This window comes from Triticum dicoccoides, chromosome 2B, assembly GCF_002162155.2.
Source record: "Triticum dicoccoides isolate Atlit2015 ecotype Zavitan chromosome 2B, WEW_v2.0, whole genome shotgun sequence".
NCBI lineage: Eukaryota > Viridiplantae > Streptophyta > Magnoliopsida > Poales > Poaceae > Triticum > Triticum dicoccoides.
In genome coordinates this window covers 746,540,498-746,559,559 of record NC_041383.1, presented here as the reverse complement: position 1 = coordinate 746,559,559, position 19,062 = coordinate 746,540,498, and the positions used below count along the sequence as shown (strand labels likewise).

Below are 19,062 nucleotides of genomic sequence, written 5' to 3'. Positions count from 1 at the left end.
GTAGGCTCTTCAGTATGCTATGCTGTGTACCGCACCTGAAGTGTGCCTTGCCATGAGTCAGTCAAGGGGTACAAGAGTGATCCAAGAATGGCTCACAGGACAGCGGTCAAAGTTATCCTTAGTAACTAGTGGACTAAGGAATTTTCTCGATTATGGAGGTGGTAAAAGAGTTTGTCGTAAAGGTTACGACGATGCAAGCTTGACACCTATCCGGATAGCTCTGAGTAGAGAGACCGGATACATATAATGGAGCAATAATTTAGAATAGCTCCAAGTAGAACAGTTGTTTGGAATAGCTCCAAATAGAGCGTGGTAGCTGCATCTAGGAGATGACATAGAGATTTGTAAAGCACACACGGATCTGAAAGGTTCAGACCCGTTGACTAAAACCTCTCTCACAAGCAACATGATCAAACATAAAACTCATTGAGTGTTAATCACATAGTGATGTGAACTAGACTACTGACTCTAGTAAACTCTTGGGTATTAGTCACATGGCGATGTGACCTGTGAGTGTTAATCACATGGCGATGTGAACTAGATTATTGACTCTAGTGCAAGTGGGAGACTGTTGGAAATATGCCCAAGAGGCAATAATAAAAGTATTATTATTATATTTCCTTGTTCATGATAATTGTCTTTTATTCATGCTATAACTGTATTATCCGGAAATCGTAATACACGTGTGAATACATAGACCACAATATGTCCCTAGTGAGCCTCTAGTTGACTAGCTCGTTGTGATCAACAGATAGTCATGGTTTCCTGGCTATGGACATTGGATGTCGTTGATAACGGGATCACACCATTAGGAGAATGATGTGATGGACAAGACCCAATCCTAAGACTAGCACAAAAGATCGTGTAGTTCATTTGCTAGAGCTTTGCCAATGTCAAGTATCTCTTCCTTCGACCATGAGAGCGTGTAACTCCTGGATACCGTAGGAGTGCTTTGGGTGTATCAAACGTCACAACGTAACTGGGTGACTATAAAGGTGCACTACAGGTATCTCCGAAAGTATCTATTGTTTTATGCGGATCGAGACTGGGATTTGTCACTCCGTGTAAACGGAGAGGTATCTCTGGGCCCACTCGGTAGGACATCATCATATGCGCAATGTGACCAAGGAGTTGATCACGGGATGATGTGTTATGGAACGAGTAAAGTGACTTGCCAGTAACGAGATTGAACAAGGTATTGGATACCGACGATCGAATCTCGGGCAAGTAACATACCGATAGACAAAGGGAATTGAATACGGGATTGATTAAGTCCTTGACATCGTGGTTCATCCGATGAGATCATCGTGGAACATGTGGGAGCCATCATGGGTATCCAGATCCCGCTGTTGGTTATTGACCGGAGAATGTCTCGGTCATGTCTACATGTCTCCCGAACCCGTAGGGTCTACACACTTAAGGTTCGATGACGCTAGGGTTATAAAGGAAGTTTGTATGAGATCCCGGACGTCACGAGGAGTTCCGGAATGGTCTGGAGGTAAAGATTTATATATGGGAAGTCCTATTTTGGCCACCGGAAAATGTTCGGGATTTTTCGGTATTGTACCGGGAAGGTTCTAGAAGGTTCCAGAGTGAGGCCCACCTGCATGGGGGGACCCACATGGACGTGGGTAGTGGGGGCAAGGCCCCACACCCCTGGTCAAGGCGCACCAAGATCTCCCCTTAGAAGGAATAAGATCATATCCCGAAGGGATAAGATCAAGATCCCTAAAAAGGGGGGATAACAATCGGTGGGGAAGGAAATAATGAGATTTCTTTCCTCCCACCTTGGCCAACGCCCCAATGTACTTGGAGGGCAAGAAACCAGCCCCTCCACCCCTATATATAGTGGGGAGGCGCATGGGAGCTACACACGAAGTTCTGGCACAGCCCTACCTCTCTCCCTACTCCTCCTCTCCCATGGTGCTTGGCGAAGCCCTGCTGGATTGCCACGCTCCTCCACCACCACCACGCCGTTGTGCTGCTGTTGGATGGAGTCTTCCTCAACCTCTCCCTCTCTCCTTGCTGGATCAAGGCATGGGAGACGTCACCGGGCTGTACGTGTGTTGAACGCGGAGGTGCCGTCCGTTCGGCACTAGGATCATCGGTGATTTGAATCACGACGAGTACGACTCCATCAACCCTGTTCACTTGAACGCTTCCGCTTAGCGATCTACAAGGGTATGTAGATGCACTCTCTTTCTACTCGTTGCTGGTCTCTCCATAGATAGATCTTGGTGACACGTAGGAAAATTTTGAATTTCTGCTACGTTCCCCAACAGTAAGGGTCATGGGCCATTTATTGGTCGGGTTGTGATCGTCATAAGGATCACGGTCCATTTATTGGTCAGGTTGTGATCGCCGTAAGGATCATGGGCCACATATTGGTTGGGTTGTGATCGCCGTAAGTATCACGGGCCATGTATTGGTCGGGTTGTGATCGCCATAAGGATCACGGGCCATGTATTGGTCGGGTTATGATCGCCGTAAGGATCACGAGTTTGTTTTTGAGATCATCACATTTGTGGTCAGGAAATGATCACGTCCGGTAAGCCAGTCCAAGGGACGAGTAACACTTGAGCATAGTCACAGCATGTTGGATATGTGGTTGCATTGTTAATAAATGGTTAAATATCATGATATTGTTTGTCATTATGTTTATGCTTGTTGTGACCTTGCAAGTACAATCAATGTACTGACCAAGCGTGTCATGCCAGATTTCAGGAAAGTCTCGTTGGAAAGGAGTGTTGTCCGAGTCTAGATCGTGTCCACATCGGTGTCCCTGTGCTATGGAGTCCTGCTACGACGTTGTTCCACTGTCGCGTAGTTGTCATGATCGAGGCCCCTTTATGTTCACTAAATAATGTACATATTGTTCAGCCGCACCGTGTGTGCCGCTTGGCCTCGCTAAGTGTTGTAATATGAACTATGCTCCACTAGCATAAATAAAGTGGTTGTTTTTCTGTACCAAGTTGTTGTGTGTTACCAGAAGACAAGGTCTCTGGACTGGTAATGCAAGGTAAACCGGTTGCTCTGAGCCGGGGTGCCACAACGATTTTGTAGGGATGAACTTTCTTGAGCCATGTTATTTTGAGAAGACATGATTGCTTTGATTAGTATGCTTGAAGTATTACTATTTCTTATGTCAATATGAACTTTTATTTTGAATCATTTGGATCTGAACATTCATGCCACAATAAGGAAAATTACATTGAGAATTATGCTAGGTAGCATTCCACATCAAAAATTATGTTTTTATCATTTACCTACTCGAGGACAAGCAGGAATTAAGCTTGGGGATGCTTGATACGTCTCCAACGTATCTATAATTTTTGATTGTTCCATGCTATTATATTACCCATTTTGGATGTTTATGGGCTTTACTTTATAGTTTTATATTATTTCTGGGACTAACCTACTAACCGGAGGCCCAGCCTGAATTGCTGTTTTTTTGCCTATTTCAGTGTTTCGAAGAAAAGGAATATCAAACGGAGTCCAAAAGGAATGAACCTTCAGGAGCGATCTTTTTGGAACAAACGTGATCCAGAGGACTTCGAGTGGAAGTCAAGAAACAAAGGAGGCGGCCACGAGGGTGCCCGGCGCGCCCCCTACAGGTGGGCGCGCCCCCCACCCTCGTGGGCCCCTCGAGCGTCCACCGACCTACTTCTTCCTCCTACATATACCCATGTACCCTGAAAACATCAGAAGCGACCACGAAAAACTATTTCCACAGCCGTAACCTTTTGTATCTGCGAGATCCCATCTTGGAGCCTTTGTCGGCGCTCCACCGGAGGGGGAATCGACCATGGAGGGCCTCTACATCATCTCCAAGGCCTCTCCGATGAGTTGTGAGTAGTTTACCACAGACCTTCGGGTCCATAGTTATTAGCTAGATGGATTCTTCTCTCTCTTTGAATCTCAATACAAAGTTCTCCTTGATCTTCTTGGAGATCTATTCAATGTAACTCTTTTTGCGGTGTGTTTGTCGAGATCCGATGAATTTTGGGTTTATGATCAAGTTTATCTATGAGAAGTATTTGAATCTCCTCTGAATTCTTTGATGTGTGATTAAGTTATCTTTGCAAGTCTCTTCGAATTATCAGTTTGGTTTGGCCTACTAGATTGATCTTTCTTGCAATGGGAGAAGTGCTTAGCTTTGGGTTCAATCTTGCGGTGTCCTTTCCTAGTGACAGTAGGGGCAGTAAGGCACGTATTGTATTGTTGCCATCGAGGATAAAAAGATGGGGTTTATATCATATTGCATGAGTTTATCTTTCTACATCATGTCATCTTTCTTAATGTGTTACTCTATTCTTATGAACTTAATACTCTAGATGCATGCTGGATAGCGGTCGATGTGTGGAGTAATAGTAGTAGATGCAGGCAAGAGTCGGTCTACTTGTCACGTATGTGATGCCTATATACATGATCATGCCTAGATAATCTCATAATTATTCGCTTTTCTATCAATTGCTCGACAGTAATTTGTTCACCCATCGTAATACTTATGCTATCTTGAGAGAAGCCACTAGTGAAACCTATGGCCCCGGGGTCTATCTTTTATCATATAAGCTTTCAATCTACTTTTATTTGCATCTTTACTTTTCCAAACTATATTATAAAATACAAAAAATATGTTTATCTTGTCATATTATCTCTATCAGATCTCACTTTCGCAAGTGGTCGTGAAGGGATTGACAACCCCTTTATTGTGTTGGTTGCGAGTTCTTGTTTGTTTGTGTAGGTGCGTGGGACTTTTGAGGAGCCTCCTACTGGATTGATACCTTGGTTCTCAAAAACTGAGGGAAATACTTACGCTACTATTGTTGCATCACCCTTTCCTCTTCAAGGAAAACCAACGCAAGATCAAGACGTAGCACTGATCCTTCGAGATAGCAACTCTACCAAGACCCAATACCTTACTTTTACCAGTGTCAGCGAATGTGATGTGGCTCTTAGTAGAAGGACGTAGGGTTGAATCCGTTAGAAGACTTCGATCACCAGTAATGTGGTTGGTGCAACCGCTATCCATGATCCATTCAGTGGCTTCCGGAGTTGTACCCTACAGTGCAGTTAGCGGGATAGGCTTCACCAAGAGTATTGTGAAGCAGAAACATATAGCGAACAAGCATATTATCAAAGTTTAAATCCTGGTTGGGCATGATAGGATGCTCGTCAAGGAACCTTGGGACGAAATACATCATAAGACCATTTGAGCATTTTATCTTGCGTCCCGTGAGATGTTTTAGGTCTCTAGCATTGTTGTCAGAAGATTTTGCTTTCCGGCTGGAGACCTTTCCCTGCAAAAGAAGTTAATTTTTCTTAACCACCCACATCTTCAGGGGTGACTTAGAAGCAATGAGTCTAAGTGCAGCATCTAAGAACTTTCGCTTGGGAGCCCTAGTAAATAGCTTCACGGGAGAAGAATAATACTCATAAGAATATGCAGAAAAGTTCTTAGTTTTGTGAACATAGCGGTTCGATGAAATACACTCATATTCATGAGTCTCATAGCGATTCTCCTGCAAAACATTAACATTAGGGTGACCATAAGTGGTCCTCTGTCTGTATGAAGCCTTTGGACCATATGACGCCTTTGGTCGAGGGTTTATCTTCTTCCCAGGTGGTGTCATGATGACATTCACGGGAAGCTTCTCAAGACAGCTTTTGGGCATCCAGATCTTCTTCTGGGGTGACCCATTCCTGCAGTTAGTACCAATATACCTGGCAAACACTTCACCATTCTGATTCTTAAACAATTTATAATTTGCATCAAAGGATTCATCAATGACAATTGGATTAGCAAAATTGAAGCCAGATAAAGTAGATGGGTCCACTAAAGAATCCTTAGCAGCAACCCAGGTGGTTTTGGGGTACTGCTTAGGCGTCCAATATGAACCATCGACGTTCATTTTCCCCTCGAACCCAACACCCTCTTTCCTAGAGTTTCGGTTCAGAATCTGTTTCTTGAGGACATCACACAAAGTTTGATGCCCTTTGAGGCTTTTGTACATGCCAGTCTCAAGCAATGTCTTCAACCTAGCATTCTCATCAGCAATAGTAGTGGCATCCTCTGTAGAGGGGTTAGTTACCACATCAGCAATTGAAGATATTGCAACATCAAAGGCAGTAGAACATTCAGCAACAGAGACACCATTATCGCGCTCAAGACACGTCAAGCATGGTGGAACAAATTCTACTTGAGCGGTACTGATCTATTGGGCGAGTAGTGAATCGTTCTCCTTTTGAAGATCTTCATGAGACGCTCTTAGTTTCTCTAGATCCTGCTTCCTTTGAAGATAATCGTAGAAAAGCTTTTCATGAGAGGCTGAGAGAGTTTCATGACGACTTTTAAGATCTTCATACTAACACGAAGACTTTTAATGTATTTGATTAAGGATTGAGTTCAATTCATTTCCGCGACCAATAGGTCATCGCTTTTGTCTAGCAGCTTTTGAATGTGTTCCATAGCAGTTTGTTGCTCAGTTGCAATTTTAGCAAGTTTCTTATAGCTAGGTTTAGATTCACATTCAGAGTCATCTTCACTACAGGTTTGGAAGTAGGCATCGCGTAAAGTTACCTTGCCACCACGTGCCATGAAGCAGTAGGTAGGAGCAAAGTCATCGTCATCATCATCAGCTTTGGCTTCAACGCTGCGACCATTGTCTTCAGTGTTGAAGATGGACTTGGCAACGAACGCTGATGCCAGAGCCAGGCTTGCCACGCCTGAGTCAGACTCCTCGTGAGACTCCACTTCTGCCTCCTCAGAAGCAGACTCCTCTGAATCCATTTCCTTGCCAATAAATGCACGAGCCTTGCTTGATGAGGTCTTCTTGTGAGATGAAGACTTTGACGAAGACTTTGAGGAAGTTTTTGAAGATTTCTTCTTCTTCTTGTCATCAGAATCATATTCCTCGCTCTTTTTCTTCTTCTTTGATTCCTTATCCCACTGAGGACATTCAGAGATGTAGTGGCCAGTCTTCTTGCATTTATGGCAAGTTCTCTTCTAGTAGTCACGTGATGAAGCCTCGTCGATCTTGGAGCTAGATCTTGAAGACTTGCTGAATCGATTCTTCTTGGAGAACTTCTGGAACTTTCTCACCAGCATTGCAAGCTCTTTGCCAAGCTCTTTAGGATCACCAGAGCTATAGTCAGATTCTTCTTCGGATGAGGAAACAGCCTTTGCCTTTAGAGCACAGGTTCGGCCATAGTTGGGGCCATAGATATCACACTTCTCAGATAGCTGGAACTCATGTGTGTTGAGCCTCTCGAGTATGTCAGACGGATCGAGATCTTTGAAGTCAGTACGTTCTTGAATCATCAAGGCTAAGGTGTCAAACAAGCTGTCAAGTGATCTCAGAAGCTTCTTCACGATCTCATGCTTGGTGATTTCAGTGGCGCCGAGAGCACGCAGCTCATTGGTGATGTCAGTCAAGTGATCGAAGGTGAGCTGGACATTTTCATTGTTGTTTCTCTTGAAGCGGTTGAACAGATTGCGAAGAACATCAATTCTTGAGTCTCTCTGAGTTGAGATGCCTTCACCAGCTTTGTCGTTTCCAATGCACTCACATGGCCATACTGCCCTTTGGTCAGATGACCACAGATGATGTTCTTGGTGGTGGAGTCCAATTGAGCAAATCTCTTGACATCAGCAGCGGTGACGCCTTCACCGACTTTGGGAACGCCAGTCTTGACGACATATCAGAGATCAACATCAATGGCTTCAAGATGGATGCGCATCTTGTTCTTCCAGTAGGGATAGTCAGTGCCATCGAAGACATGGCATGTAGCGGAGACCTTAATTATCCCTGCAGTCGACATAGCTAAAACTCCAGGTGGTTAAACCGAATCACACAGAACAAGGGAGTACCTTGCTCTGATACCAATTGAAAGTGCTAGTTATCCACTAGAGGGGGGTGAATAGGCGATTTTTATGAAAGTCTTCAAAACACGGTGGTTTTGAAGACAAACAAGCAATTGAACCTAAATAGTAAGCAGCGGTATGAAAACTGCACTAGGTAAGCATAAGTCTAACATACAACATAATGAAAGCATGAAGACTAATTGCAACTAGGTAGATAGGATCAGAAAGGTAGATAGTATGAAGCTAAACAGATAATAGTCTTCATAGTGTGAAGTCAAACAAATTAGACAAGTAAGCAATGACTTCACGAAGACAACTGTAAAGTAAGGAGAGTAGAGGATAGAACCAGAAGCTTGACGAAGACAAGGATTTGGTAGACCAGTTCCAGTTGCTGTGACAACTGTACGTCTGGTTAGGGAGGCTGAGATTTAACTCAGAAGACCGTGTCTTCACCTTATTCCCCTTGAGCTAAGGACACCCAGTCCTCGCCCAATCACTTTGGTAAGTCTTCAAGGTAGACTTCCAAACCTTCACAGATTTTGTTCACCGGCAATCCACAATGACTCTTGGATGCTTAGAACGCGACGCCTAACCGGCTGGAGGATTCACAGTCCTCAAGTGTAATAAGTCTTCATATCACGCGGATAGAAAGACTTCAGTGATGCCTAACACTCTTTGGCTCTGGGTGTTTTGGGCTTTGTCCTCGCAAGGATTTCTCTCTAAAATGCTTTGGAGGTGGGTTGCTCTCAAACACAAAAGTCGTGCACTAACTCTGAACGACCACCAATTTATGGTGTAGGGGGTGGGATATTTATAGCCAGGAGGCAACCTGACCTAATTTGTCCAAAATGACCCTGTGTCACTAAGGAATTGACATGTGTCCAATGGTCAGATTTTAAACACACGCGGCACCTTGGCTTGGGCTACAAGCAAAGCTGACTCATCCAGCTCTGGATAAGATTTGCTCTCATTGTCTTCGCTCGAAGATATAGGATTTGGTTGAGCATCACGTCAGTTACTCTGACTTTGTTCACTTGGACCCCACTTAACAGTACGGTGGTTCCTATGACTCAATAAGAAGAAAAAGGAAACTACGAAACAAATCTGTATACGCACTCCATAGTCTTCAAGTGAATAGCTTCACGCGTCATAATCTTCGTCGTGAATGTCTTCACGAACCACCATTGTCTTCACACATTTTTAGGGGTCATCTCTGATAGGTAAACCGAATCAATGAGGGAAACTACCTGTGTTATCCTGCAATTCTCACAAACACATTAGTCCCTCAACCATGTTTGCCGTCAATACTCCAAAACCAACTAGGGGTGGTACTAGATGCACTTACAATAGTCTTTAACATTAATCCTCCAACTACTATTGAAGCGTTATTTGGGAGCTGGCTAGCTGGAGTTGATCTACTTACTGTGTCTCATATTCGGATTGAAATATGTGCGCTTCATTGGACTATATGGAACTGCATAAATGGTATGGTCTTTAACAGACAACATTTTTTAACATTCTTGCAGGTCATCTTTAGAGCTACAGCATGGATCCGTACGTGGTCCTTACTCACTCTTATGGAATCCAGGGAGCTTTTGGTTACTGGGTGCCCCAAGTGAAAGATGGTAGCACGGGCTATATTTAACCGGTTTGGATGGTCGGCTCATAATTGAATAGGCGTCTAGTGCTTTAGTCCTATTATCCTGCCGGTTGTGGCATTGAGTTCTCTTTGTTTTTGTTTTCGCTCCTCTTGCGAGCTATAATGGAGCTAAGATCTTGTTATTTTTTGAACTTTTTATTAATAATATGGCTGCATGCATTTTTCAAATGCAGAGGCCGGGTGAGCCTTCTTTTCCAAAAAGTACCACACTCGAGAGAAAAAAAAAATCTTCTTAGCTATGTGGGTTCTTGAGGAGAGGATTGTCTAGGCCAGCTCGCAGGTGTTGACACGTGTCTGGACGACGGCAGATCGGCCGCCCTTTGCCGCGGAGCTAGCGGATGGCGACCAGAGTTTGTTGCGTGCTGCACATGTGAAACACGGCGACATAGTTGCACATCATGGCTGCAAAGCTGGGGGGAGGCGCAACCAACCCCATCCATTAGTCTCACATGGAATGGAAGTACCGCTCCCTTGAAGGCTTCAAACTCCTCCGGTCATAAAAGCATCGCGGATCAGAACAAGGAATCTTCCAAGTCCAAAACCCGGCCGTCGGTTGGCCGGTGGCCGTCTGTATAAATATGGGAGCAGTACATGAGACAAGGAAGTAAAGCAACACAATTACACAACACTACAGAAAGACACGAAGAGGCAGAGAGAGAGAGCAAAGTAAGCTCGAGCAAAGGTAGGATGGGGTTGCTGCTGCTGCTTCAGGTGCTCCTGGTCGCGGCGGCGGCGAGGGCCCCAGCGGCGCAGGCGTGGGGCAAGGAGGGCCACTACATGACCTGCAAGATCGCCGACGTACGCGAGCCACCCGCCGATCGTCGTCCGACGCGATCGATCGATTCTACTGTACATATCTATGACGTAGAGCTAGCTGGGTAAGCTGAAATGAACTGAATTTTTTTCTTCGTGCAGGGTTTCCTGACGAGCGAGGCGTCGGCGGCGGTGAAGGAGCTCCTGCCGTCGTGGGCCGACGGAGAGCTCGCGGAGGTGTGCGCGTGGGCGGACAAGCAGCGCTTCCGGTACCGGTGGTCCAGCCCCCTCCACTTCGCCGACACCCCCGGCGACTGCAACTTCAGCTACGCCAGTACGTACGCTCTACCATGCATCATGCTTGTTCTGAATCAGAACCAACCTGCCAGCCATGCATGCATGCCTCCATTTACAATTTCAGCTGTTTCTAGGTTTCACCCATGCACACAGCGAAAAAAAACACTTATTTTTGTAACTCACAGAAGAAGAAAAACTTGTTTAGATTTTTTTTACTGCCCTAGTGACAGCGGCATGTCGCGATCGGAGGTTAAGGCGCGCTTTGACTTTGAACCCATACGTGCTTAATTAGAGGTCCATCCCGACACGTTATTTGCCGTGCTCACGTTACGTGCCCCCGTTTCGGGGGTGCGTCTAGCATCGTTGGTGGGCGTGTGGAGGTGTCTCGCAGATCTATCTTTGGTGGATTTGCTCGGATCTCGTCGTTGTCCGTTTACGTTCGTGTGTCTTCGGTTTGGATGCTTTCGATCTACGTTATTTTTCATCGGCGGCGGTTGCTGTTCTGGGGTGCTGGTCCTATGGGGCCTTAGCACGACGACTTCCCGACTGTCTACTACAACAAATTGTGCCCGGCTCCGGCGATGGAGAGGCGATGACGGCTGCGCGCCTTCGGCTCGCTTCGGTGCTTGTACTCGTCGCTAGGTGGTCTACGAATCTGGATGTAATTTTTATTTCTGGTATTCGTTGTACTGCCATGATTGAAGATGAATAGATTGAAAGTTTTTCCGCAAAAAAAATGCTACTGAAGCAACTGGTCCATTTTTCTTTTAGCATCAGTACAGACACAAGCGCTCATATATACGCGCATACACTTATCCTTATGAACGCACACACACATACCCTCCCCTATGAGCTCCTTCGAAAGACTGAGCAGCAACCAGTCCGTCTGTTTGGTCAGTTGCGGTTACAGCTAACTGCACCATCATCGTTCAGATAAAAAGGCCGGCATATGCCAACAGTCGCCCTCTTTGATGGATTGGGTCTCTCGTCTATTATTTGGGGCGAGTCATTATCAGCTTCACCGGACGGTGACATGCCTGGCCCGCCTAAAGGCAAGGGGAGGTGTTTGGGAAAGTAAACCGAGTTTTTCTCAAGTAGCAGTATTTATCTTTACACAAGAGGTGTCTAATTAAGTCTCTATATATACTCTATAAATAAGTATTGATACTTAAGAAAAATGGGTTTATTTTTTTATGCACCTTGCATTGTATACAAGGCCTACGTATATAGGTTTGCTTGGGCAGGGAAGTTAGTAGAGCTGGAAATATTAGCACCTTTTCAACAAGTAGCACGCCCTCCTGAGCGGCCGACTGAGAGAGTAAGAGGGCATGCACGACAAGCTAATGTTTCACATGTTAGAGTTTCACAAGCAAGAACAACAACAAATAAAGCCCGGCACGTAAATACGTTCTTTTTATTACACGCAAGGAGAAGAAGAAGAAAAAAAATCCAGAATTCTGCACCTGTCTTATGTCATGCTTCGATGCCCCTACTGATTTTGATTTTGGGCAGGGGACTGCCACGACACCAAGGGGAACAAGGACGTGTGCGTGGTAGGAGCTATCAACAACTACACCGCCGCGCTGGAGGACCCCTCCAGCCCGTGTAAGTACTCTCTCCGTTCACAAATATTACTCATTCCGATGTTTTAGTACTCCCTCCATTCGAAAATACTTGTCATCAAAATGGATAAAAGAGAATGTATCTAGACGTCCGGAAATACTTGTAATCAAAATGGATAAAAGAGAATGTATGAGGGAGTATGTTGTAATGTAACTTTTTTCTCAGTTTGATGTATATAGACGTGTTTTATTGTGTTTGTTCATTCATTTCAGTTTGTATATAGTTGATACTAAAATATCAAAAAAAATCTTATATTTGTAAACGGAGGGGGTAGTACAGTACGTGTACGTCGTATCATTTTCCGCTCGCATGGTATTGTGTACTGAGCATAGGACGTACACGTGCAGATGATCGGACGGAGAGCCTGATGTTCCTGGCGCACTTCGTGGGCGACGTGCACCAGCCGCTCCACTGCGGCCACGTGGACGACCTCGGCGGCAACACCATCAAACTCCGCTGGTACAGGAGGAAGAGCAACCTGCACCACGTACGTACCACTGACAGTTTCCGATCGATCACCATTTAGACTTGTTAGACCCACTGATCGATCTGTATTAACTGTTCACTGTCTAATCAAACGTTGCTGCTGTCTTTCCAAACTAGGTGTGGGATTCAGACGTGATCACACAGGCCATGAAGGACTTTTACAACAGGGACCAGGACACCATGATCGAGGCCATCCAGCGCAACATCACCGTAAGCTACCTACCAATTGCAGTCCATCGCCTCAGCTTAATTTCAGCCCGAGTAATCCCTCACTACGTTGATGTCCTGCAGGAGGTCTGGTCCAGCGAGGAGAAACAGTGGGAGGCGTGCGGCAGCCAAACCAAGATCACCTGCGCCGAAAAGTAAGCTCCGAGATCACGATGATGATGAGCCAATCCAACTGCAAAACTGAACTTGTATAAACTTGTACATTTTTTAGAGGAAAGTATAAACTTGTATATATTCAGCGGCTGGGTCTGACGGCTGAGAATGGTCGAATGCAGGTACGCCAAGGAGAGCGCATTGCTGGCCTGCGACGCGTACGAGGGCGTCGAGCAAGGCGACACCTTACGAGGTAGGCGCTGTACGAGATTAATAGGACTAAAACCATGTGTTTCTTGTGTAAACTTGATTAGTGGTTGGTTATGGTAGTTCTATTGCAACAAGTGTGACGAGATCTTTTCGAAACTGGACTGCAGACGACTATTACTTCCGGGCGCTGCCGGTTGTCGAGAAGAGGATCGCTCAGGGGGGCGTGAGGCTGGCGGTGATCCTTAACCAGATCTTCAGTGGGAAGAATAGTAGGCTGCAGAGCATCTGATTGATATACTGTAGTAGTAGAAATTAAGGAAGCGGCTACACAAAAATCACGAATTCACGATTGAATTTGTTATCAGTCCACCAAAGCGGCTTAGACTCGCTGCTGCTGCGGCAAATCATTTGTATTTGTATGTATGCATGTATGTATCTATGCATGCATATGGTGTTGTATTTATTGACACCATTGTATCATCTTCATTTCCTCCGTGGGATAATACTAGTTATCTAACCTTCTTGTGATTGTAAGGCTATTTTCTTACATCAAAGTATGTGTACATTAGTACCTGTTGGATAGATTGGTTTGTTGTTCAAGCAAACTCAGAAAAAACGTGGCACTAACCCAGCCTTGCATCCAGAGTTGGAGAGACGTGCGAGTTTGCGCCATCTCTGTGGTCGCATAAGCTCAGCGCTGCGTTCTCTTCCCTTGCATCGCCCGAGCCTGGCTGGCGGGAAACGGCCGAATCGGTGGTTCCTAACGGCCTGGCTGAGGGTTGCTTTAAAGTTCGTGTTATGCAAGTCAAATAGTGAATGCAGGCAAACAAACAACTCAATTTCGTTTTGGGCCGATCTGATTGGGCTCTATAGAGGCAACCAAACACATCCATTATCTATATTCATAAGCTCTTCACACACAGGACGCAGCATACAAACTATATATATCCCCATAAGAAGCTTTAGTTCCACTTTAATATCAATAGCTTGACACCATATATAGAGTATTTTCCTGTTACCAGTTCAAACTATACTATATATAGAGTATTTTGCTGCTAATGTTAGTAAATAAATGCTACCAGTTCAGACAAAAAGCAGGTATCCATCCCTATATCGTATTGTTCAGCGATGTGATGCTCTGGTTGCAACGATTATGCAGTCCATTCCCCTTAATATTCAGTTTAGGAGGATGCTTATTGGCGACCGGTGGGAAGCATGGCTTCATCTGGTGAGTAGACTGATGGAGGTTCAGCTAGCTCATCAGCCCGATCAGTTGTGTTGGAAGCTTACTAGGTCTGGAGAATTCACAGTCAAGTCGATGTATATCGATGTGATCAACTCTAGTGTTATTCCTAGTTCCAAACATGTATGGAAAGTCAAGGTTCCTTTGAAAATTAAAGTGTTTATGTGCTTTGTACATAAACAAGTCATTTTAACAAAGGATAATTTGGTTAAGCGCAACTGGACAGGATCTACTAGGTGTAGTTTCTGTGATCGGGACGAAACTATCAAACACCTCTTCTTTGATTGTCCGTTGGCGAGAGTGTTGTGGCTCACGGTACAAATTGCCTTTAACATTACTCCTCCGAATTCGGTCAGTTCGTTATTTGGAACGTGGCTTGTTGGGATAGAGTCCGAAACAGCTAGACACATTCGCGTAGGAGTATGTGCGTTGTTATGGGCAATTTGGAATTGCAGAAATGATTTGGCTTTTAAAAGAACAACAACTATTCATTTTTCGCAGGTTTTATTCTGAGCTACTGCGTTGATCCGTATGTGGTCCTTACTCACTCCGACGGAGGTCAGGGAGCGTTTGGTTACTGGATCTGTCCGGTGGGAGACGGTAGCGCGGGATATCTTGAACCGGTTTGGATGACGGTCATGTAATAGGATAGGCGATTGGTTTACCTATCTTTGTTATGCCGGCCGGTTGTGGCTTTTGGTCCTTTTGTTTTTGGCGTTGTGGCTCTTTGTGAGCTAGCCATTTATTTGTTTTCAGACTTTAAGACCTTATTGAACATCCTTATTTTTCTATAAATGTGGCCGTATGCATCGTTCTGATGTAGAGACTGGGGAGTCCCTTTTTTGAAAAAAAAAAGACAAAAACAGAACGCGGCCATGGGTTGGCCGGTGGTTGTTTGTATAAATAGGGAAGCCCTACACACACAAGGTAGAGACAAGACGGAGAGCAACACAACTACAAGACACGAAGAAAGAGAGCTAAGCTAGGACGATGGGGTTGCTGCTGCTGCTTCACGTCGTCCTGGTCGCGGCGGCGGTGGGAGCCCCAGCGGCGCAGGCGTGGGGCAAGGAGGGCCACTACATGACCTGCAAGATCGCCGACGTACGTAAACCACCACCGACCCGTCGTCTGGCCCCAGCACTAGTGATCGATTCCATCTGTTTTCAGTTTTCACCGGCGCCGGCCGTAGAGGTCAACTCAGCTCATGATGTTTATCATTGCAGGGTTTCCTGACGAAGGAAGCGTTGGCGGGGGTGAAGGCTCTCCTCCCGTCGTCGGCTAAAGGCGAGCTCGCGGAGGTGTGCTCGTGGGCGGACAACCAGCGCTTCCGGTACCGGTGGTCGAGCCCCTTGCATTTTGCGGACACCCCCAAAGACTGCAAGTTCAGCTACGCCAGTACGAACCCGCCTCTCTCTCTCTCTCTCTCTCTCTCTCTCTCTCTCTCTCTCTCTCTCTCTCTCCCTCCCTCCCTCCCTCTCTCTCTCATGCAGTCATGCTTGCTCCAAATCTGCCTAGTACCATGCATGCACGATGCATCTACACAATCTCAGCTGTTGCTTAGTTTTATCCTTACGGCATAAAGCACTTGGTTTTACTTTTAGCTCCAAAAAAAGGATGCTAATAGGGTGCATCGATCGCTCTCCCAAGATCCCAATGCGACTAACCGTTCACGCGCTGCGCGGTTTGTGCATCAAGCAAATCCCCCGCCCCTATCTGTTTCTTCATCCTTACCACGCTACCTGATCTATGGTGTACAAAATCTACATGAAGTTTCCATGTGAACTTTACAAAAAGATTGCCATGTGAGCAGTACAAAAAATTCTAAAGTTGTTATGTGACCGGTAAATACATTTGTAAAAGTTCACATGATTGTGTAGAACATATTATCTGAAGTTGGCATGTGGCGATTACAAAATGTCTACGAACTGCCATAGTTTTAGCAAACACAAAATAGTAATTTTTGGCTACATTGGGTTTTTTTTTTATTTTTTTGGCTACATTAGTCATGATCTAGAGAGCAAAACAATTGTAGAGTTTCCATATGACCAGTACTACAAATTTATATATCTTCCGTGAATTATAGAATGAATTTTGTAAAAATGATGATGATGTATGTATAGATGACATGGGGTTATACGGTTGCATTCTATGGTTAAAAAAAAGAGTTCATGCACAAAACATATAGAAGTTGTCATGGCATAAAAAAACTAGGGGGGTGGGGGGTGGAGTTGCAATTACGCAGATAATAAATTTTCCATGTGATAAGAACAAATATTTTCAAAAATTGATATGCTTTACATAGAGAAAGTTCCTAAATTTACCATGTGAATATTAAAAAAATATCTAAATTTGCCATAATTTTGGGAGCGAAAGTGCCATGTGACCAGTACAACCATTTTCTAAATTTCTAAATTTGCCGTCATTTTGGGACCAAAGTTTGTATACTTGATTTTTCATGTTTTAAGGAGCTAAAAATCGTAAATTTGCCATGCGACCATTACATATTTCCAAAAATAATGTTGTCATGTTTCGTAGAACAAAACTCCTAAACTTGCCATGTGAACATTACAATTTTTTTGTAGATTTGCCTTGTTGTAGAAAATAAATTTGTAATTTCCATGTGACCATTATAATTTTTCTAAATTTGCCATGTTTTAGGAAACAAAAAATTCTGAATGTTTCATGTGACAATTACAAACATTTAAAAAAAAACCGTGTTTTCCAGAGACACCTTTTCTTAAAACTGCCTAGCGTGCGTCCAGCTGCTACTGAAGCAACCAACCTATCCGTGTGTGTGGTGAGTGTAACTGCATCATCATCATTCGTTCAGATAAGAAGGCCGGCAGTTTCCCTCTCTGATGGAGAAGGAATATTCTCATTTGGGGCGAGTTATTATTAGCTTGACTGGACGGTGGCATGCAATCGAGTATAGGTTTGCTCGTGTGATTGGGCAAGGGGGTTATGCCCCAGGTCACCCGCTCAAGGGGGCATGCATGCATGCACGGCGCGTTTGCCTGAGCAATCGTTGATGCCGTCAAGGAGCTAATGTAACAGTCGTAGAGTTTCACGAGCAAGGACAGCTAGAAAGCCCAACACAATAAAGCCTAACACAAGATCTCATCCAAATTGATTTCTGCACTTGGTCTCGTTATTATGTCATGTGAAATGCTTGGATGCTCCTGCTGGTTTTGGGCAGGGGACTGCCACGACGCCAAGGGGAACAAGGACGCGTGCGTGGTGGGAGCCATCAACAACTACACCGCCGCGCTCCAGGACCCGTCCAGCCCATGTAAGTAGTACTACTATACATACAGTAGTACAAGTACGCCGCCACCCTTTGCCATACCAGTCAGAAGAGATTTTCGATATATCACTGGTATGTGTATCCTCGTCCAGATGATCGGACGGAGAGCCTGATGTTCCTGGCCCACTTCGTGGGCGACGTGCACCAGCCGCTGCACTGCGGCCACGTGGAAGACCTCGGCGGCAACACCATCCTCGTCCGCTGGTACAGGAGGAAGAGCAACCTGCACCACGTACGTAACGTACCACCACTGACAGTCTCAGCTCCATCCACGATGATTCATTTGCTTACTACCCGTCTATATAATCACTAGGTGTGGGACGTGGACGTCATCGAGCAGGCCATGAAGGACTTCTACGGCAAAGACCAGGACACCATGATCAAGGCCATCCAGCGTAACATCACTGTAAGTTACCAATTCCTGCAGGGTTTTTTTTTTTTTTTGGTGAGTAAGTTGTGATTATGCTCATCTCTTGCAGAAGGACTGGTCCGGCGAGGAGAAGCAGTGGGAGGCGTGCCGCAGCAAAACCAAGACCACCTGCGCTGACAAGTAGGCTCACCAGTCATCACCATGATCTATTCCAGCTGCAAAACTGGATACATGTTCAGAGGCTGACGGCTTGAAATGAGTGCAGGTACGCTCAGGAGAGTGCGGCGCTCGCCTGCGACGCGTACAAGGGCGTCAAGCAGGACTCCGCCTTAGGAGGTACTCTACTGTACGAGATCAATCAATAGGACTACAATTATCATTCCTTTGGAACGAGCGCGATGAGACCTTTGTTGAAACTGAACTGCAGATGAGTACTACTCCGCGGCGCTGCCGGTCGTTGAGAAGAGGATCGCTCAGGGCGGCGTCAGGCTGGCGGCCATCCTCAACCGGATCTTCAGCCGGAACGGCAGGCTGCAGAGCATCTGATGGATGCAATCTCGTTGAAATTAATGAAGAAGAATGTCATCCTGTGCTGCTGTCTGACCATGTTATAGCTTCGCCAGAAATCACGAATTCGCGATTATATTTGTTATATATCCATCCAGCAAAGCGGCTCCGAGTCGCTGCTGCAGCAAATCGTTGTATCTGTATGAACGTACGTGTATGGTGGTGTATTGATTAACACCATTGTATTGTATTGTACCCTCTTCATTTTCAGTATAAGTACGATTGTGATCTACTACTTCCATGTGTTGTAACCATTTTGTTACATCAGAGTCATGTTGAGAACCAGTTGGATGGAACGGTTTTTATTCTATTGCAAGCAAAATGCCCGGCTAAACTCCGAGTTAACGAAGAAAAATGTGGAATT

General features: G+C 45.2%; 2 protein-coding genes across 2 annotated transcripts; both read left to right on the top strand.

Moving 5' to 3' along the window:
- The first annotated feature begins 9,976 nt into the window (after positions 1-9,976).
- On the top strand, positions 9,977-13,742 carry LOC119366037 (endonuclease 2-like). The gene is made up of 8 exons (XM_037631696.1): positions 9,977-10,322; positions 10,440-10,611; positions 12,087-12,179; positions 12,545-12,684; positions 12,801-12,893; positions 12,975-13,045; positions 13,187-13,257; positions 13,382-13,742. The coding sequence occupies exons 1-8, from the start codon at positions 10,116-10,118 to the stop codon at positions 13,501-13,503; spliced, it is 969 nt and encodes a 322-aa protein (XP_037487593.1). The 5' UTR covers positions 9,977-10,115; the 3' UTR covers positions 13,504-13,742.
- Positions 13,743-15,412: 1,670 nt separating this feature from the next.
- Positions 15,413-18,965, top strand: LOC119366038 (endonuclease 4-like). The gene is made up of 8 exons (XM_037631697.1): positions 15,413-15,558; positions 15,681-15,852; positions 17,654-17,746; positions 17,854-17,993; positions 18,075-18,167; positions 18,241-18,311; positions 18,397-18,467; positions 18,559-18,965. The coding sequence occupies exons 1-8, from the start codon at positions 15,448-15,450 to the stop codon at positions 18,675-18,677; spliced, it is 870 nt and encodes a 289-aa protein (XP_037487594.1). The 5' UTR covers positions 15,413-15,447; the 3' UTR covers positions 18,678-18,965.
- The last annotated feature ends 97 nt before the right edge of the window (positions 18,966-19,062 follow it).